Below are 20,803 nucleotides of genomic sequence, written 5' to 3' on the forward strand. Positions count from 1 at the left end.
GGCTGAGGCAGCAACGCAGTTGAGGCGAAATGAAAGAAAACGAAGTTTAAAGGGACCTTTGGGGGGGAAACCGGTGAAGGCAGACGCCCAAGGTGTCTACCCCTGCCGCGGGAGGACCCCACAGAAACGAGGCAGGGATGGCTCCTCTGGGGTGGGGAAGTTCTGGCGCGGCCCCATGAAGGCAAAGGTTCTAAATATAAGCAGCAATGGAAAAAAACAGAGCCGAAACCTACTGGTGCTGGCTGCCGCTGGGCGGCCCCCGTCGTCGTTGCTGCTGCTGCTGCGCCAGACCCTACAAAGACGGATGTAGACAGTCTCCCTCCATCTTCTACCGAGAAAAGGGCGGCTTCAGCGCTCTTAACCCTCAAAAGGGTGTTTATTGACCCTTTGAAACTCCGCCCAAACGATTCTTCAGCGGTGTGTCAGCTCCGAGAGAGACAGAGAGCGACAGAGCCGCAGCAACTGCGAAGCAGGGAGCGAGGATATCGCTTCCTTCTCTCCAATCTCTGCTGCCTTTGTTTACTTCGAGACTTATGGACACAACACCCCTGCTTAGATCTCTGTCTGTCCTCAATGGGCCTCTTGCCCCCCGCGCCGCGCCCGCAGCTTTCCCCCGGGAGCCGCCAAATGCCCAGCAGAAACCCGCGCCTGCTGCAGCCCCAGGGGCCCCCGACGGCATCCCAAGCGGCAGCAGACGCTAAAGAGCTGCGAGACGCTGCAAGGGATGAACAGAGGGGCCCGGCACACTGCAGGGCCGCTGCGCTCGGCGGGGGGGAGCGCTGAGTCTTCTGACATCAAGAGCCTGCTGCTGGTGCACCTTTTGCTGCGCGCTGCTGCGAGGAAGGCCAGATGCTTCAGATTACGCGCGGTACACGGCGGGCTTTGCTGCAGCTGCTTCCCCAGAGCTGTCCAGCGCTTTACTGGCAACTTTAGAGGCCCCAGGGGCCTCATGTTATGTGCAGTGCGTTACCTTTGAGCAATTTGCTGCAGGCGCGCTGCAGGCAGCTAGCTGCTGCAGGGTCTGTTGGCTGTAGCGCTCTGCAACGCTGCAGCCCTTGTCTATTTAGCGGCCAGCTAGAGGGCCTCTGCCTCGCTAAACTATTGAGGGGAAACATCAGCCTGCAGGACTCTGCTTCTGCACACAGCTAAAACGTTCAAGTATGGCCTATGGCCTGCAGTGCCTTAGAAGGACACCAGAGGCAGCCGGGCGCTGCAGCATGCTGCGCTAGCCTGGAAAGCTGTGGCTTTGATGCTGAACTCCTGCTTGTGACTGAGTGTGGCAGCAGTTAGCAGTTACGAAGGTTGCTTTCTGTGGCCTCCCTGTATCCTGTAATTCAAAACATTATTCTCAGCGCCCAGCAGCCTTCAAACTTAAACTGTTAACTTAAATTCTCGAGTTCTGTGTGGCGCCAAATATTACAGTCTCACTTCGGCGCGATGGGGCTCTTTATGGCTTCTGTGCAGCTCTTAACTCATGCGCATTAGTTCGATCTTCGTCCTACGGGCGGGCTCCCTGACTCTCAAGGGATTTAATGCGAAGTGTAGTCACCAGATTACATTCTTTAATAATCTGCATCTCGCGAGAATTGCCATTCAAGTTCTAATGCTTTGGAAAGCAGGCTCTGAACAGTGCGCAACATCGCCTTCGCTGCCAGCATCTGGGCCTTCACCTTCGTTTGTATCGTCTTCCTAGGCGCATGTTTAATCTATAAGTTTTGCAAAATAGGCCTGCGTAGATCTTCAGTCATGTGGACCTTTGCTGGAGACGCGGCGAAAGCATGTAAGGCACCACGGAGATTGTCCTGAGACGGCGCTGCTAAGCAGTGCCTTTCTATAGATGTCTGAGACTGCATGCACGATGAGAAGTGCGGGAAAAGCAGGAGGCAAAGGATGTAGGCTTTCTGATGAGAAGCGCGCCTGATCTACGGCATAGATCATCTCGGCAAAAGCTTCAGCAAGGGTTCGCTCCACAGAAGCTGTATGAGTCGTCGGATATTGGGGACTCCGTGGTACGTTCCTCTATGTGTCCGTAAAGGAATAAGGGATTAACTCCTTTACGAAGAGGCGTTAAGAACTAGCCGCACTGCTAGACTGGGCAACCTGCAATTCTGGTGGAGAGTATTGCCAGCTACTTAAGTCTTCCTATCGCTCGGAAGTAAACATGTATCTCTATTATACGGCCTATTAGAGCCACATCCCTAGTGTGGCTTGGCCACGTTGCTCTGGTTCACCAGGGTTGGCTGAGCCGTGGAAAAATGTTGCCCCACTGTTACTACAATCAGTAGCGGTCGCCTGGAACAGCTGGGCAGCGGGCCCCGTTGCTTTTTTAATTATTATTTTATGTGCATTACTTCTATTGCTCCACAGCTGCAGCGTACTTTGGAGGGTTAGTCACTCAGCGTTCAAACGAAGTTAGCAGCCATGCGAAGGCGGACTAAAACAAAAGCAAGCTTCGTTTGATGCTGCATATGTACAGCTTAACAAAGGATCCGGATAAAGCTGTCTCTGGTGAGTTTTAGGAAGATAAAAGGAGACAAATAATGCGCAGCTTTGGAATCCTTCTAAACGGGGCGCTGCATGCCCATGTGTATCGCTGCGCACTACAGTGGGACACTATGGCGAAGTGGGGGGAATTCATACGCCAGAATAAACAAAGGCAACGCAATACTTCGGCATGGTGCCTGTAAAGTAACTCATTTTTGAGTGTGGTTAGACTCTAACTACTTATCATCCAGGCTGAGAGCTTCAAACACTCAGCAATGCTGGAGTGGGGACGGACTCTCTGCATGCTGTGGGTCAGTCGTTGCAAAAGGAGGCTAGTCTTCTTTTAATTCCTCTGCAAATTATGTGTTCACTCACAATGTTCTATTTAAATTACTGCTATATGATGTTAGAAAGACATCCAAGCCTGTCACCTTCTGAGAACGAAGCTTCGGGAAACTAAGGAAAGCTTCCGCAACACAGTTGAGGCTGCTCTGGCATCGGTGAGCTCCCTCACACACCTCGCGTATAAACAGCGACTCACAAACAAACGCTTCGTTAAACTTCTAGTAAGCATTTGCCTTGTAGGTGGTGAACACCTCTATGGCGGAGGGATCACTGAAGCTGGAGAGTCTCAATTGTTGATTTCCACTATGGAAGCTGCCAGCGTGAGCCCCGCAAAGGAAAATAACGAAAACAATATTGAGGGAGGCAGAAAAAGCAGCACAGGAAACCGGGCCATTAAGCTCCAGTGCCCGGGCTCGGTGGCAAAACTGCAAGCCAGGTGCACATCGCTCAGCAGCTCACCTCCGCGATCAAACCGCTGCGGGCCATGCTGGAACAAAAGAACTTAAAAGGATCATTTTAGTCTACAAAAGGTGCTGGGAGAAAGCATCCAGATGAACTTTCTCGCCTGTGTGGGATTCGGCTTCTCCCGTATGGCGTCGAACCCGAGCCGATGGAACGAACAGCTTGGCTGCGTAGGACGTTCTTCTTCTGAGGTTGATGGGTCCTGAGCATACTGTAGAACTAAAAATTGGGAAGCTTGCGAAACAGCAGCTCCATAGTACTTTCTGTAGTCTAAAACGGAGGAAAATACTTGAAGTGCTGGCCAAAGTCCAATAGAACAGTTATCACGCAAAGAATATTGCACACTTCCCATCCCTAGTAAAGCGAGACGCAAACAGTAAAAATCATGATATGCTAAGCATATACAAAACGACCTTCTTAACCGATTCGTGGGCTGCAACGACCAAGTTGAAACAGCAAAGCAATCACCCTGCGGTGAGGCAGCCCGTGCCTTGGCTCCCATTCGCTGTCCGTGACTGGTCAGAACAGGCAATTGATACAAAGACTACTAATTATCAATTCTGCAGGGGCTTTAAACGAACACAACTACCAGAACACACCACAGGAAGAAGGTCTTTCCCGAGAGCAAAGGCTCTAGAAAGAGGCGTTAGCTCTCTACCAGTGTAAGGTCTGGGGCCGTTAAGCAAAGTATTCCTTGCCAGGAAGGAACTGCTGTAGAGACTCGAAGAGATGCTAAGAAGTTATGGTATTATGAAACACTATACTACAGATAGCTCTAGGCCGTGCACACGTTGAGCGGAGCCAGAAAGCTGCAAAGCCCTTTCCGGTTGCGTGTGCTGAATATGCAACTTAGGCTTTCTAGGGGCCTAAGACGCGCAAATTCTGGCCACCAAGTTGCACTGTTTGCAAAGAAACCGCTTGAATATAAACAGAGTCTTATTCAAGGTTGACTGGGAACATATACAGCTCTCTGAGTCTCACTCGAGTGATCGGGAAAGTCGTAGACACACTCTGGTACATCGGGGCATGTAATACTGCACTTGTTGTAGAGATTTGGCTGAGTGCCTACAAATAAAATGAGCGCTGGTGGTAAGGTCCAAATAGAAGCTCCAGCACAGGGATACACTATCTACCTGTGGCTCAAACTGCTTCAGGAGCCTCTTTCCATAGCAAATCTTATGTATGAGCCTTTACAGACATGGCAACGAGGTCTTTGCTAAGATCTAGAGAAATGGCTTTCAGTGAATATCCAATTTATAGGCCTGGGACCCTCCTCTAGCCATGAGGCGCCCTGCTTGTCCACACAATGCGTGGGTTCTCACAAGAATTAGGAGGCCAAAGCTATGGGGGAGTCCTAGCTTGTCTGCTACTTGATCACTAAACTACACCTGAGCGACTTTTAAATAAGTTATGTTAAGCTTTTGCATCAAGTAATTTGTAATTTTTCCGCCTAAACTTCAATACTGACTGTTCTCTTGCAGCTTTCCCTACCCGCCACTGCTTCTCTCGCTGCCAGCTGCATGTCTCGGAAGCACACTGGCGCGGGCAAGCTCGCAGAAGCAGCAGCAGCAGCAGCAACAGCAGCACAATGACCTAGCAGCTGCTGCCATGACCAGTCAAGCAGAACTTAACAAGCGCCCTCCCTTCACTGCTGCGGCTAAGGCCCGGCAGCTGCAGGCGTGGGCACCCGGTGCAGCACGTAAGGAAGCAGCCAGACTTGAAAGCTGCTGCAGCAGCTTTCTAATCAGTTCGCTCCTGCGGCAAAGATTCCTGAATTGTGACATGAGGGAGTATTTGCTCCATCGCTGGTAGACAACGGCGGAGGTCACTCGGTCCCAATGACTTCAAAGCATGAAATATGCTGCACAAGGGGTAAATATATGAAAATAAACATGTTTTTTTTGCGCAAAACAAGCTAAGGTGTAGCGCTGCATGCGCACAAGAGCCCCAGGGGCCCCCCTTGGGGCCTTCCCCACTGCAGCAGCAGCATGGCAGCAGCAAACGAAACAATCCAGCTGGGAACCCTCTCTGTAGAGGCTTCTCCAATTTGGTTGCATTGTGCAGATCCCAGTTTACAGCAGCCAGTGTGTGCATTTAAGTGTTCTCTTTGGACAAGGCTCTGTCGATTGAATCGCTAGCGGGGCCCCCTGTGCTCCTGTCTGCAGCGGCAGTGGCCACAGCAGCAGCAGCAGCAGCAGCAGCGGCTGCTGCTGCTGCCGCAACAGGGAACCGAAGGCACCTAAAGGTGGCTGCCGGCCCGCCAACTGCTTCTCAAACACTTTGAGCCCAGTAAGTGTGCAGCAGACAAGGGGCGCGAGGCGCCTTGTCGGATCGGGAGCAGCAGCAGCAGCAGCATTGGGAGCCGTAGCAGCAACGCCGCTGCAGCACGCAGCAGCACCCCAGCTTGCAGGTGGGGACTCTGCAGAAGCAGCCACGCCAGTAGTGGGAACAGCAAAAGAAGTACTGCAACGCAATAGCAGCAGCAGTATGATCTGTCCAGACCCAGCACTGCAGCAGCAGCAGCAGCAGCAGTTGCCGCTGCAGCCGCCTCCTCAGGCTGAGCAGGAGCAGCGCCTGCAGCCACCGCTGCAGCGGCAGCTGCCCGAGCAACTGCAGCAGGAGCGGCTAACAGAGCAGCAGCACCAGCAGCCGCTGCTGCTGCTACAAGGGAAGCAGCCGCAGCAGGAGTCACAGGGCACATACTCCCCAGATCAGCTGCAGCAGCTGCAGCATCTTGAGCGACAAGTGCTGTTCCGCCACTTGCAGCAGCAACAGCAGCAACAACAGCAGCAGCAGCCCCAAAGCAGTTGCCTCCCCAACGACGAGCAGCACCACCTGCAGGTACAGCTGCAGCAGAGCGCAGCTGAGGCCTTTGCTGCTGCTGCAGCTGCTGCACAGGCTGCTTCCGGGGCGTTTGCTGCAGCAGTGTCTGCAGCAGCGGCTGCTGCAGAAGCTCTGACTATTGCTGCCTCCGCAGCAGCTGCAGCAAACGATCCCAGCAGCATATGATGCTGCTGCTGTGAGTTGGATTTTCTGCTGCCGCTGCTGCTGCTTCCGTGCTGTCTGGACACAGCCTTGCTCATGAAGCAGTCGTAGCAGCGACAGTGGCAGCAACAACAGCAGCAGCAACAGCAGCAGCAACAGCAGCAGCAACAGCATCAGCAGCCTGCTGTAGCAGGTGCAAATTCCAGCACCACTAAGGATAAGGCAATGATGCCCGTTTGTTTCAAGCATCAACTGCTGCAGCCGCCGCTGGCGCTGCAGCAGCAGCTGCAGCAGCAGCTGCAGCAGCGGAGTCTTCCGCAGCAGCCGTTGCTGCAGAGGCAGCAGCAGTTGCTGCAAGCCCAGCAGCACGTGAGTCATGTGTTGACACTGCGGCGGCAGCAGCACAGCAGCGCGGCGGCGTTTTGCTCCTCAGAGCCGCCTCATCAACACCGAGAACAACATTTACAGCAGCAGCAGCACCAGCAGCAGCATTTACAGCAGCAGCAGCAGTCACAGCAGCAGCAGCAGCAGCAAGTGCACCGGACGCGACAACGCATGCGTGGAGGAACGAAAGCCCCACTTGCAGACGAGGTGGTGCTGGACCCTAAAGGTAGACGCTTTTGTTTGCTTCTGTGTCTGCTTCCAACTGTTACCTTGCTGCTGCTGCTGCTGGATCGCGCCTGCTGCTGCTGCTGGATTGTGACTGCTGCTCGTCCTGCTGCCACAGCTACTGTTGCAGCGAGTGTCGCTTCTGCTGTATTTGTTGCTGGTGCTGCTGTTGCTGCAGTCAAGAACTTCCTGAAGTGCTGTCTGCTGCTGCCAGCACGGCCACGGCGTCTGCCGCTGCAGCTATTGCTGAAGAACCTGCGCCCGCTTCTGCAGCAGATGCAGCTGCAGCAGCAGCAGCAGCAGCAAGCAGTTACACTGCCGGTGCTCCTCAGGCGGCAGCAGCACCACCGGAAGCAGCAGCATTCTGTCCTAGCTCTCGTACCACGACTGGCGCCTCCTGGTGCTGGGGGAGGTGTGAAGCAGCTGCTGCAGAACAGCAGCAGCAACAGCAGCACTATTCAGCAGCTGCCTCAGAACAGCAGCAGCAGCAGCAGCACCGCCATTCGTCAGCCGCCGCAGAACAGCAGCAGCAGCAGCATCATTCAGCAGCTGCCGCAGAACAGCAGCAGCAGCATCATTCAGCAGCTGCCGCAAAACAGCAGCAGCAGCAGCACCATGCAGCAGCACATGCAGCAGGTAGAGCCGAAGCCCACGCTGCGGCTGCGAACAGGCACCCCGCCGCTCCAGGAGCTGCTGCTGCAACTGCCACAGCAGCAGCAGCAGCAGCACCAGTTGGGGATGCTGCAGCAACAGCGCGAGAGACAGAAGGCGGTGCTGCACCTTGGGTGGAGGGTGCTGCTGCAGCATCTTGCTGCTCACGAAGATATGGGCCTCTCTGAGGTGTACAGGCAGCTCCGCTGCTGCGAACGATTTCGGGGTACGTCTTGCCTATTTGCTATTGCCGAGTTGCTGATGCTGTTTTCTATTTGCTGCTGCTGGTATGCTGCTGCCGTTTTTTATTTGCTGCTGTTGCAGTGCTGCACCTGTCGGCTGTTTGCTTCTGCTGCAGCGACGGTGTTGCTGCTGCTGGTCGTTGCTGCGCAGCTCGAGACCCCGAGAGAGGCTGCTGTGCTGCAGGCATTTCCTGCTTGTTCTGCTGCTTTGCTGCTGCTGCAGAGACGGACCCTGCATTGCTGCTGTTGCTGCTGCGGCGCGCCAGGCGCATAGACGCAGATTCTGCTGCAGTGCGCCACCTTGCGGGCATAATTGGCTGCCTTTCCCGAATGCACATTCTCACAGCTGCTGCTGCCGGGGATTCATCTGCTGCTGCTGCTGCTGCTGAGGCCGCTGCTGCCGCGACAGCGCAAAGCGGCAGACGGGCTGCAGCTGAGTTGGCATGCAGCAGCACGTCCGCAGGCCCTGTTGCACCAGAAGCAGCAGCAGCTGCTGCTGTTGCCCCCTATGCTGGCAGCGCTTCAGTGCCTGAAACTGAGCTGTTGTTGCACCAGCTTCCGCCGCAGCTTTGTGTCTCTCCGTTTGCGGCCGACACAATCTGCAGCGTCGCTGCGGCCAGCGGCTGCGGAGCTGCAGCAGCAGCTGTCAAGGTCTATGAGCTGCTGCACAAGGAGGCAGTTCTGCTGCTGCAGCAAACAGCTGAAGCTCTGCCTCTGGCGCTGCTAGAGGGCCGAGCTGGGGGACAGGAGATTGGGCTTATTTGGTAGGCACTTTTGCTTCCAGTGCTGCTGATGCTTCTGCTGCTGCTGCTGCCGCGCTGCCGATGCTGCAGTGACGCTCTCAGCCCCCGTTGCATGCAGGTGCTTCTACTGCATGCCCTCCTGGGCCTTAGCTCCCCCTGTTGCACGCTAAAGACTCTGCTGCAGCTGCTGCTACTGCTGTGTTGGGCTGTATCTGCAGCGAAGGCCTTGCCGCAGCACGGCTGCGGAACAATCAGTTAGAGCGTTACTTGCTGCTGTAAGTCTACTCCCGCTAGGCGCTGTTGCAGCTGCTGCTGCAGCTGCAGCTGCAGTTACTTCAGCAGCACGCCTTGTTGTATTAATTAGTTGTCAGCAAAATAATTGTATAAACAAATTATCTAGTCGTTTATTGTTGTTACTTTCAGCTCAGTTTGAGCTTGAGAGCAAGTTGTACAATTAGTTCCCACCTAAACAATGAATGAATATTCAGCATTGACAGAATAAATATGCAACACTTTACACCCTACATTTATATATTATTATTTTTAATTAGTGATAAAAAAATGTAGTAATTGGTGTCGGGATGCTGAGAACGAATAGGCTTTGTAAGCAGCGCGTTGCTGCTGCTGCATCTTCACTGCAGCAGCGGCAGTAACAGCAGCAGCGGCAGCAGCAGCCGTGTCTGCATGCATCACTGCTGCACTAGCTGGTGCTATCTTTTGCTGTTGCTCCAGGTGGCTGTGCCCTTCCCTTTCAAGTGCGCTGGCTGTAGACCAAGACCCGTTCGCGCGCGAGTTCGCCCCACGCATGCAGCAGCAGCAACAACAGCAGCAGCAGCAGGAGCCTCTGGTGCCGCTCACCGCCCAGCATCTGCTGTCTGTTCTTAAATGGATGGCGCCGCTGCGTGAAGCATCACAGCAGCGGCAACAGCAGCAGTGGCAGGCGCACCAAGTAGACCCATGTTCGTCCGAGACAGCAGCAATAGCAGCAGCAAGAGCAGCGGCGAATGCAGCAGCTGCATCAATTGGCGACCCAATGGCTGTTCAGCCAGCTGTGTGGCTTGCAGCGTGGCGGCAGCTACTTCTGCGGCTGCTGCACTCTCTTCCATTGCTGCAGCTGCAGCACCGCCTGGCACTGCTGCAGACAACAGCAGCAGCAGCAGACACATCTCTGCGTTTGCCTCTTGAGTAAGGCGCTGCCCCCTTACACTACTGTACACCACACTTGAGGAAGCGCGTGCCTCCTACAATTAGGGTTTAGGGTTAAGGGTCTAGGGTAACGTGCGAGCTTGAAGCGGTGGGAGGCACTTACGGTAAGCTTGGCTCTAAGTAGAGAGCGATGTCAGGGTTTAGGCTTCAGGGTTTGACGCTTACGGTTTAGGCTTTGACGTTTGGGTTTTGCAGGTCTGTATTGGACTGGGTTGCGAGAGAGGGTGCAGAGGAGCTGTCTCTGCAGCAGCAGCAGTTGGTGCTCGCTGCTGCTGCTGTCGGAGCCCCGGCAGCAGCAGCAGCAATCCCAGCAGCAGCAGCAGCACTAAGAGCAGTTCTTAGCGTCTGCAAGGCACTGCCGCGCTCGCTGCTGCTACAGCGCCACAGAGCGGAGACGCTCCCTGCAGCGACACCGTCGACTGCAACAGCGGCAGCAGCAGCAGCACCAGCCTTGTCGGACACACTGCATGCCCTTCTGCTGCACTTGCCACGCGCTGCCTTAGCAACGGCGTCGGCAGCAGCAGCAGCAACAGCAGCAGCTGGAGCCGAAGACCCAACAGGTGGGCGAGCCACAGCGTCATCGTATGCTCCTGAGAACGTTGAAGGCTCATTAGCAATAGGGAGAGCAGCAGCAGCAGCAACCCCAGCAGCAGCAGCAGCAATGCTACATGCGGCACACAGCGCGTTTGAGCTAGCGTCTCATCAAGTGCTTCGGACCCTCAGGTAAGGCTTGTGGCGGTGCTGAAAGCAGCAGCAGCAGCAGCAGCATCTTAGAAGCAGCCGCAGCAGCGGCGACAGCAGCAACAGTAGCATTAACAGCACCACCACCTACATGCTGCTGTGAGCTGTGGACATTCTTTCAGACACGTCTCAGAGGATCTGCTGCTGGCAGCAGCAGAGGGATTGCGGGGCCAGCTGCTGGTATGGGCGCAGCTGAAGCAGCAGCAGCAGCAGCAGGGAGGCCTGCTGCAGCCTCGGGATGCATGCAGTGGGAGTTGGAAACTGCTGGTGAGGACTGCTGCTGAAATGTTAGTTGTTGCTGCTGTTGCATCATGGGTTGCTGCTTCGGCGGCAAAGACACTGGATATTTCTGCTGCGGAGCAGAGTCATCTCGGCTAACAGCAACAGCAACAGCAGCAGCAGCAGCAGCAGCAGACTGCCTTTTTACTTTTATGTGTGGATTCTGCAGCTGGGGCTGGCGGCTGAAGGAAGTCGTAGAGCAGAGCAGCGGTTGCTGCAGCAAAGAACACAGGAGCTGTTGCTGCTACACTGCAGCGAAGCAGCGAGTGCGTGGCCGTTGCAGCTACGTCCAGCCCTGCAGCAGCGGCAGCAGCAGCAGCAGCAGCAGCAGCTCTACGGCGACTGCATGCGCTTGCTAGAGGTATGCTGAAATCGAAACCACCGAAAGTAACAACAACCCCATCCATCATGACGCAGCAGAAGAGCAATTCCTTTTTTGTCTGCTGCTGGTACTGCTGCAGTGTCACCAGCAACATCTTCTTGGGCTAACTGTGCCCCGCACAGCACTAGAAGCATCAGAGCCAGAGGGAACAGCAGCAACAGCAGCAACAGCAGCACAAGCAACAAAGAGAAAACGCAGTGTGTCTCTCGCTGCACTTGCTCGGCTGTCTCTGATTGCTGCAAGGCTCGACGCCTTTAGACGGAAAAGCTGCAGCAGTAGCAGCACAGAGCTGCAGCAAACCGTGCAGCAGCAGCTAGAACAACCACGGCAGCAAATGCTGCAGACACTGCAGCAGCGCGCTGCGGACAAGCTGCTGCAGTCCGCCGCGCTGCTGAGGAAGCAGCAGCAAGCAGTGCAGCTCTCAGCCGCAGTGCACTGCAAAAAGCAGCAGCAGCAGGAACACGAGGGGCAGCAGGAACACGAGGGGCCGCAGCAGCAGCTACAAGGGAAGCAGCAGCAGCAACAACACCACGAGCTGCACAAGGTACCTGGTACAGCAGCACAGCTTTTGCATGCATTAAGCAGCATCGCCAGTTCTGTGCGGTTGTTGCTGAGGTGTTTGCACACCTCACGGTGGCATCTGGACCCACGTTTTGCGGAGTCAGTGCTAGAGCTGCTGACCATCAGAGCAGCAGCAGCTACTGCAACAGCAGCAGCAGCAGCAACAGCCGCCTCTGCTGCTGCGGTGAGGGACAAAGGAAAAGCTGGAAATGTTGCAGACGGTGCACTTGCAGCAGACTTGTCTTTATTCGTTGCGCTGCTGAGGCAGCAGCTCGAGAGGCAGGCCGCAGCGGAAACACAGCAAGCAGCAGCAGCAACAGCAACAGCAGCAGCAAAATTAGAAGCAGCAGCACCAGGAAAGGGCAACACGGGATTGGCGTGTCCCTCTGGCGATGTGGCCGCCAGACTCTTGCGGTGTATGGACGGCGTGCTAAATTTGCTGTCAGCACTGCGGCGGCGACGGCAGCAACTGCAGCAGCAGCACCAAGAACAGCAGCAGCAGCAGCAGGCGGAAGTGGTGCAGCAGCAACAGCGGGACGTGCAAAGTGCTATTACAGAAGGGGCTTGGCAATGGCCTAGTCTCGACCAGCTTGCTGCTATCTTGCTAGCAGCTGAGTGGAGGCTGCTGCACGCAGCAACTCCACCAGCAGTAGCAGAAACAGCAACAGCAAAGGCACTAGCAGGAATGGCAGCATCAATAGAAAAGGAAATCTTCTGTGGCGCATCAGTAGCTCAAGCAGTATCACCAGGTGCTGCAGCAGCAGCTAGCGCGGGACCAGCTGTTGCAACAGCCCAAGAAGTCTTTGAGGCGGCGTGGCGCTTGCTGCTGCAGCAAGTAGCATCACCTGGCGGCAGCAGCAGCAGCAAGGACAGCTGCACCATACTTCCTTTGCCTCCTGAGGTTTATCGAGACTTTGAGACGGCTTTCCAAAGCTACAGGGTAGCAGCAAATCATCCGCATGCGCAGCTACTGCCGGAATCTTTTGCTGCTGTTGCTGCTGCAGATGCTGTGGAACCCAACAGTCTCATAACTGCAGCAACAACTGATCCTGGCATAGAGGACAGTGTGTTTCCCCTACTGCAACGGATGCGCGCAACAGCAGCAGCAGCAGCTGCTGCTGCTGCTGCTGCACCTGAGGCGAAGATAGCAAGCCAACACTCCGCAATTCTCAGTTTGAATGAGAAGGCCCAGCTGCAGCAGCAGCAGCAGCACGTGCTGCAGCTGCCATGCGCCCCATCCACCTTCCATTCCTACCGGCTGCGCCTGTGGGTTGCTGCCAGTGGACAGCACCTGTACGAGCAGAAAGGGAAGCAGCAGGAGCAGCAGCAACAGCAGCAGCAACGGCAACAGCAGGAGCAGCGGCAGGAGCAGCAGCAAAAGCCGCAACAAGGCCGCCCTAGGCACTGGCTGGCCCGCACCCCTCTTGATGTAGACTTGTCTTCTTTGCTTCATCGTTACGTCAGCTAGAAAGTTATTGCTGAACAGAAGCTGCTGCTGCGGTCTCTTCTACTGTTTCTGCTGTCCTCCCTCAGCGGCAGCAGTTGCTGCTGCTGCTGCCTTTTCGTGGACATTCGCCCACCATGCTTGCTGCAGAAGGCAGAGAATCTTCTTTTCTTTTCTTTACCCGCATTAATGTTTAAGCCGACAAGTTCTAAGTTCTCTTTTAGTTCAAAAGAAGGAGAGGTGTTGGCTGTTGCGCTGTTGTGCAGCTGCTTATGACGTCGCAGATCTGCTGCTGCTGCTCTTTCGGCAGCAACTGCTGGTGCCCATGTCGCTGCTCTTGCTCATACGCTCAGTTGCAATGCAGTATAAATGTCCAATCCAAAGCCATGTTTGACTGAACGTAGCGACACTCTTGCTCATACGCCCAGTTGCAATGCAGTATAAATGTCCAATCCAAAGCTATGTTTGACTGAACGTAGCGACATATGGTTGTCTGTTTAGAATCAAAGAGAGATAGGGACATGTTTCTCCTGTATACTGCCCTGAACTGCAGAGTTCGGTCCTAAGGCCGCGTCTATTTCCGCGTAGCAGCAGCACAGAAGCAAAGACACCAGGATGTTTGGCGAAGAGACGGGCAGCGTTTATGCTGCATTTTGAATTGCCCGTTGAGAGCGCCGCGTATTGTTTCCTTTCCGAGTCTGAACGCTGCGGAGCCATATTTCGGGTTCAATATACCACCGTTAACAACAGCCCAAGCACAGGACGTGTAAATCCCACGGGGCATGCAAATTAAGGCAAATGCCCAAGGCGGATGATACCTACGCAATACTCGACGTCTACCCCAATAAGGTGTCGCACTGCGCTGGGGAGACGAACACAAGAAACCGCTCGTGGGCTTCGCGCGCAAACGCAGACCAGATAACTTGTTAAACTACATTCGCTAGTGCGCATGCCTGCAATGTTCGGTTGGAATTCTCCTCGTAGCACTGCTTCCGATCCATCCATTGAAGGAATTGTTGATGAGACAGCTGTGGCTGAACTTCCACTTCGTGCGTGGAGAAAAGCACGATATTATGCGATTGCATGGATGACGCAGGAAAAGCCGTCAAGTCCTGTGGAGGAGTCGTTCACTCCTCAATTTACTTAAGTTGCGCAAGAAACGCGGGCGAATGAAGGCAATTCAACTGTGTGTAGATCACTGCATGCTGAGCTGATACAGTGCCAAAAATAAGAGTATACAAACACTCATTGAGCGAAGACGTACTGTTTGCATAGAAAGGATGCTGACATCGTAATCTGAACTCCGAGCATTAATTTGCCCAAAGCCGTGCAGGCTAAGATCAAGGATGAGTTTGCATTTAAATGGCGATGAATGATGCCAGAAACTCCTAAATCAAAGTTAGATTTCTTCAGAGAACCAAACAGAAATCGAGGCATGCGCACCATGTTCGAAACGCGCAGATGCCGCAGTAGAGGACTCCACGGAGAGTTCTTCTTCCAGACACAACTACGACTCAAACATGAACAATGGTATATCGATGGAGAGACCAGGCAGCCTCTGTGTTGTCATGTAGGTGGCTCGCTGAGAGCGTCGTGTACTCTGCCCTTTCCAAACCTAAACGTTGTAAAGCCACTCTCTAACAGACGAAGCACGCCAATACCAGGAAGATAAATCATGCGAGGCAAATAGGAGAAAGCAAGTGTACACGGGTGAAGGCTACCGGCGGTGCACGCATATGTATCAGCGTTCAGCCAATTACGAAGTGCGCATGGTGCAAATATTCGCTTATGCATTAAATTCCAGTGTCCCGCGCATATGCCCATCATACTCTGGCGGAAAGGGCTTTTGGCATGTCCACAAATGCACTTTTTCTGTTCCATCCATGGATGGAACTGTCGAAGAAACTGCGGTGACCAACTCGCTAATTCACGCGAAAAATGGGACATGGTGCCACGCAAGTCCATCGGCGTTGCAGACAGTGACGGCAGATCCTGTGCAAGAAGCGTTCAGCCCTTGCTTTATGGAAACTGTGGACGCGAATGTAGGAGAAGATGGAATTCACCACCGTGCGGATTCGGGTTAGTAGAACATGCGTCGGCGCACGGCCTGAGTATTTCTACCGCACACAATTGCAGAGCCGCACAGTGTGTGACCCTTGCTTTTTCTCTCCTTACTACAATCTCCTACAGCGAGAAAGCCAGTCTGAATGCAACTGTGTCGTCCAATACAGCATACCATTGCAATACGCTTAATCCAAGAAGAACAATCACAGTTTAAACTAGCCAGAAATAACCTACTTCGCGGCTCAGAGCACCACGTGGCAGGTGCTCTTCACAACAAGTATATCGACGTCTACTTATATCATGACTCTCAAGGGCTATCAACTAATGCTCCCAAAAGCTGAAGCGGTGCCTCTAGGCATCGGCAAGGCTCGGCCACGCTATCCATAGTCTTTTATCATTTTGCAGCAGGCTTTTCGTTTCTCCCGAGGTGCTTTGCTTTTCCGCAGCCACAGAACACCAACGCCACGCTAACGTACAAGCCGCTGCAAGCAAACTGAATTCAAAATTATCACCTCCGCTGCCTCACGAGCGCGCATCCCCAAACATGAAGTCTGCCGGCAATTTAACCCGCATTTACGCAATGCTCACCTCAATAATGTGATACGCCGCAGGTAACTGCAAACGGCCTCGATGCCATCGAACACTGCTAGAGATCACACAACAGACACATATCTCACGACGGCTTTTTCAATGCGTAAATTGCCTGTCACCTGCAGCAAAAGCGCAAGCGTGCCAGATACCCATCTAGCAAAGATATAATGCTTAGATGGAGTCACGCAGCCACCCCGACATGTGGGGCATCTACGCAGGCGTTCTGTAGAAGGCCACTCCATATCCACATCTGTTTTCCTGTTACAATAGCAGCAAGCCTGCAGCAATTCAGTGTTGGAAAGGGGCGCAAACGCATGTGGTGTGATGTGATGACGTAGCTGGAGAGGCCATGCGGTCTTCCTTGCCCGTACCTGAAAACTGACAACTCAGCGACCTATTGCCGTGTACTACCGCTGATTGAGCAGACTTAAGAAGACACTGAAATCACGCAAGACGGACGAGCGAAAGTAGATGTCAAAGCAAAAGGCCGCCAGCTTATTATCCAAGTACCGCTTCCGACACAACATGTTGCACTTCGATGCATCGCCGGTCAGAGGAGCTCGACAGTGCGCAAAGCACGCAAACGCAGAAAGGGCAAGTCATCAAACTCCAGACTCTAGTTCGCGCGCCTGTAGCTGTAGTGCTTATCTGGAGAGTGTATATTTGTAGGGATTGCTTATCTGCAATCCCTACAAATATACACTCTCCGGTCCAAGCAGGTGAGGAACTGCCGACAAAGGAGCCCTTGACAGTTCGTGCACAACGCTAACACGGTGCCACGATAGCGCGTTAATATCGAGGGAAAGTCACAGTTCCTAAGCCAAACGTTCGCTTATTACGTTGTGTAGATGATGTAGCGAACGCTGGCACTTCGGCAGCATAACATTACGGACACGATGCCTTCACATCGGTTGGCGACTGCCACTGCTGAAACAGGAAACTCAGGTCACGGAAGCAAATTCGTTTGCTACTTTCCCCTTTTTGTATTTTGCAAACACTTCAAGTCATTAATTTTAAGTGAAGAAAAGAAAACATTCTGCGGACTGCTGCAGCGGAGGAAAGCCAGTGTGTTCAGCAGCAGACAGTCATTCAAGGCGCAAAATATGAGGAATTCATACATGGACATGAATCGCACAAAAGCATACTCTATGCTGACAAAGGATACAAAAGACATGGTACCTATAACACATATAACACGGTTACGCTAGAGTGTGGGTGTCCAATCCAAAGCTAGATTTGCTGTGAAGTAACGATAATCCATCACGCCAGGCGCCCAAACAACAAAGCCATTTTGCTTGCAGTGAAACAGAAAGGCATTGTGGCACGTGCGCCATGCATGCAGCTATGCTCTGCTACATATCTCAGTTGCCATAATATTCATCATTTCAAGTAGCCATGGCATTTGCCCGCCGTTAAAATTGGTAGACAATGAAGCAGGGACTATGCTGTCTAGTGGATGGCCTGTTGAGAGCACCATGCCTTCAGACCTGTTTGGAAGTGAAAGCTGCACCATTGCTGGTGGATTCGGACATACCGTCGCAAATTAATTTAACACAAAAACACAGAGGCACGTCCAGATGACTGGCGTGAAATATTCAGAAGCACACATAGAGGCTGATCGTAAACAAGGTGTTACAAACTAGCCACTTGCAAAATATGCAGATGTGGTGGATCGGTGGTCGCAGAGAAGTGGCGTTTTGCATGGGGTGCAGGAGCAGACCAAATGGCAAGCCAAGTTGCAGCCCTTAGATCGAATACCCGTAGAGCCCAAACACTCTTCGTCCCCAGAAACCAAACGAAGCCGTCTTCTGTGAGCCCTCCAGTGATGAAACTGTCGACGAAAGTTGGTACAGTTAGATCGCTGATTTCTTCTGCCCATTCGTACAAAGAAATGTGGCTTCAGGCGGTATTGGCTCATCGACATCGCGACAAATCGCGTCTGGTTCTGTGCTTGAACAAATGACGTAAATGGTTATGCAGACGTTGCGAAGGCTCAGTATCACACGGCGGTTCAACATTTTCAACGTGTCCCAATGCATAAGTCAGTGCAACTTAGGGTAATGCAGTAGCTAGGCGTCGCGCTGTAGACTTCAATGCAGAGCCTCACAAGGTGGTGCACGCTTATCGTTCCCTCATACCCATATACACCACCCTAGACCAAAACGAGATGCGTACAGCAAAATTCAGCGAAGTAGAATCTCACTGCACCCGATCCAACCCTGCCATAAGCATCAGTGTGCGAAGCTTCGATAACGAAAGCTGCGCACAACATTTGCTGCAGCACAAGTCACCCTGGAAACCAGAGCTTTACTGAAAAAGCCTTTTGGAGTGTCTGCACACCTGAGGCAACTGGGCAAGCAGCCGCTCCTGGAACCTCTTTTGCTGTGTGTGGTGGCAGCCCCAGCAAACTTAAATAAATGCAAAAGTAGATTTAATCTGCATTTTCGCTTGGGCCGAAGGCAACAGACCACTAATCTGAAGATACTGGAGGCAGCTGCAAGCTCTAAAGAGCCTTGGGGGCCCCATAACGACCTCAATAGAGCCCCAGGGGGCCCCTAGGGAGCCTTAAGAGAGCTATGGTGGGGCGTGGGGGGTCTCCTTGCTTGGCTTTTCCCCTGTGACACTGTCAGAGGGCGGCTCCCCTGAGAGTCGGCCGAAGTGGGTCAGGAACAGCAGAAGAGGGCATTGATATGTTTAAAAATGTATATGAATATATATATAATAGTATAGTTATGCATATTTATATGTGAGGTGCGTGGATATACATCATCAGCGGCCGCAGGCAGCTGCTGCAGCGCAGCTGCTGCGGGCAGCGGGGCTGCCCTCTACAGAAATATCTGCTGCAAGACCCAATGTAGGTAAAAAAGATGATGAAAAGATTTATTCGTTTCTTATGTTTAGCAGCAAGACCTAGAGAGCTCACTGAGCCCTCTAGGTAGAAACTCGAGAGAAAAGGGACAAAGACTCGCAACAGAGGCCCCCAAAAGAGCTGCGAAGACCTGCTGGGGCCTTCTCGAGCATTTTTTGGCTTTAGGCACCCTGTAGTTCTGCAGTGGCTCTAAGGAAATTCTGCCTAGGCTGGCTAGCCACAACTACTGTTGGCTACCGGTCTGCCGGTTTATTAAAGAAACCCCCCGGAGAGAAGCTCCGTGTAGACAGTTACACTTTACTCCTGAGAATTAAGAACAATGGTAATAGACATTTGAGATTTACAACAGAAGACGACGAGTACTGCTGCTACTTCACAGAGTCAGCCGAGGAGTACCTGGCAAGCCAGCTGAGTGACCTGCACTGTTGCGTTTCTCTTCGGCCCGAGTGCCTTAAGCCTCCAACGTTTCTCCCAAAATTATTCCGTTTTCAAACACAAACATGCAAAAGCTTTTCAAAAAAATAGCGAAGCAAAAGGGAAAAAGAAGGATTTGCGCTTGCTGGACGCCCCGCGCTGTCTCACCGCAGACCGCTGCCCACTCGACCGCCAGCAGCTGGTGATCTGAACCACCACGATCTGGTACGTCCTTTCGAGGGCACAAGTTTATTTTTTGAATTATTTTACTTTGTTCGTTTGTTTGAACTGTCCTAATTAGTTTATTTGAGGGTTATTTTCGGGCGAATCTCCGCGTCCGGCGCTGTGCGCCCAGAAGGCTTAAGCCAACTGCTAGCTGCCCTATTGTGAGCTGCTAAGCCTCATGGAGAACCAATTGAAATAATAAGGTGAATGCGTTTTTTCTTTAAACCTTTTGAAAAAGAAGCTCTTTGACTTCTGTATTTGCATGTTTCGCCACGGCTGTGCCCCATGAAGTTGCCAGCGCCAGCGCAGCCGAGAGCCCAAGGCTCTCGGCTGCGCGCCTTGTGTAGACCCTTTCGGGGAGCCCTCATGTATATGCTGCTGACGCTGTTGACCCATTTGATCCTGGGAACTGTTGTCCTGTCGGAACCGTCAGTCTCGGGTGAAACGAGAGACCTCCAGGCCGCTGCAGCAGACCTGCAGGAAGACCAGAGGCGCCTCCAGGCCGCTCAATTTCCTGCAGCAACAGCGCCCTTCTCTTCCCCCAGTGAGCTTGATGCCCGCAGAAGGCCGAGCAGCCCAGGGGGGGGCCCTGGTTCCCCAGGCGGCGGCAGGCCGTCAGGCCCAGGAGGCGGTGGGAGACCCAGTAGCCCTGGAGGAGGGCCCGCCTCAAGTCCAGGAGCAGGCAGACCCTCTACCCCTGGGGGGGGGCCATCATCCCCGGGGGGCGGACCCAGCTCCCCGGGAGGCGGCCGACCCTCCAGGCCGGGAGCTGGGGGCCCATCTGGCCCACCAGGTGGAGGCCCCTCGGGACCAAGTGGCGGCAGTCCTTCTACTCCAGGAGGTGGGAGGCCCTCTGGACCAGGAGCTGGGGGACCCTCTGGCCCAAGTGGTGGGGGCCCATCAGGACCAAGCGGTGGAGGCCCCTCTGGCCCAAGTAGTGAGGGCCCTTCAAGACCCGGTGGTGTGATCCCCTCTGGCCCAAGTGGTGGAGGCCCCTCTGGTCCAGGAGGTGGCCGCCCATCCGGCCCAAGTGGTGGGAACCCTTCGAGACCAGGTGGTGGGAGCCCCTCTGGACCAAGCAGCGGGGGACCCTCTGGTCCAAGTGCAGGCGGCCCGTCTGGCCCAAGTGGTGGGCGTCCCTCTGGACCAAGTGGAGGAAGCCCATCAAGACCAGGTGGTGGGGGCCCCTCTGGTCCAAGTGGCGGAGGCCCCTCTGGCCCAAGTGGGGGAGGCCCCTCTAGCCCAAGTGGAGGAAGCCCATCAAGACCCGGTGGTGGGGGCCCCTCTGGTCCAAGCGGCGGGGGCCCTTCGGGTCCAAGTGGAGGGGGCCCTTCTGGACCAAGTGGAGGAAGCCCTTCAAGACCCGGTGGTGGGGGTCCATCTGGCCCAAGCGGTGGAGGCCCCTCTGGACCCAGTGGTGGGGGCCCCTCTGGACCAAGTGGTGGGGGCCCTTCGGGACCAAGTGGCGGAAGCCCTTCAAGACCCGGTGGTGGGGGCCCCTCTGGT

At 54.0% G+C, this 20,803-nt stretch overlaps 2 protein-coding genes across 2 annotated transcripts; both read left to right on the forward strand.

Moving 5' to 3' along the window:
- Window positions 1-4,899: 4,899 nt before the first annotated feature.
- On the forward strand, window positions 4,900-6,300 carry ETH_00005245 (uncharacterized protein; the record flags this gene model as incomplete). Its single annotated transcript, XM_013372440.1, has 2 exons — window positions 4,900-5,099; window positions 5,517-6,300. 2 exons carry the CDS (start codon window positions 4,900-4,902, stop codon window positions 6,298-6,300), a joined length of 984 nt encoding a protein of 327 aa, XP_013227894.1.
- A 201-nt stretch (window positions 6,301-6,501) lies between these two features.
- On the forward strand, window positions 6,502-13,158 carry ETH_00005250 (uncharacterized protein; the record flags this gene model as incomplete). The annotated part of the gene is made up of 9 exons (XM_013372441.1): window positions 6,502-6,886; window positions 7,064-7,762; window positions 8,002-8,542; window positions 8,740-8,796; window positions 9,254-9,706; window positions 9,923-10,450; window positions 10,591-10,735; window positions 10,917-11,108; window positions 11,209-13,158. The coding sequence occupies 9 exons, from the start codon at window positions 6,502-6,504 to the stop codon at window positions 13,156-13,158; spliced, it is 4,950 nt and encodes a 1,649-aa protein (XP_013227895.1).
- Window positions 13,159-20,803: the final 7,645 nt, after the last annotated feature.

Source organism: Eimeria tenella, genomic scaffold, assembly GCF_000499545.2.
Source record: "Eimeria tenella Houghton genomic scaffold, Eth_scaff1, whole genome shotgun sequence".
Taxonomy (NCBI): domain Eukaryota; phylum Apicomplexa; class Conoidasida; order Eucoccidiorida; family Eimeriidae; genus Eimeria; species Eimeria tenella.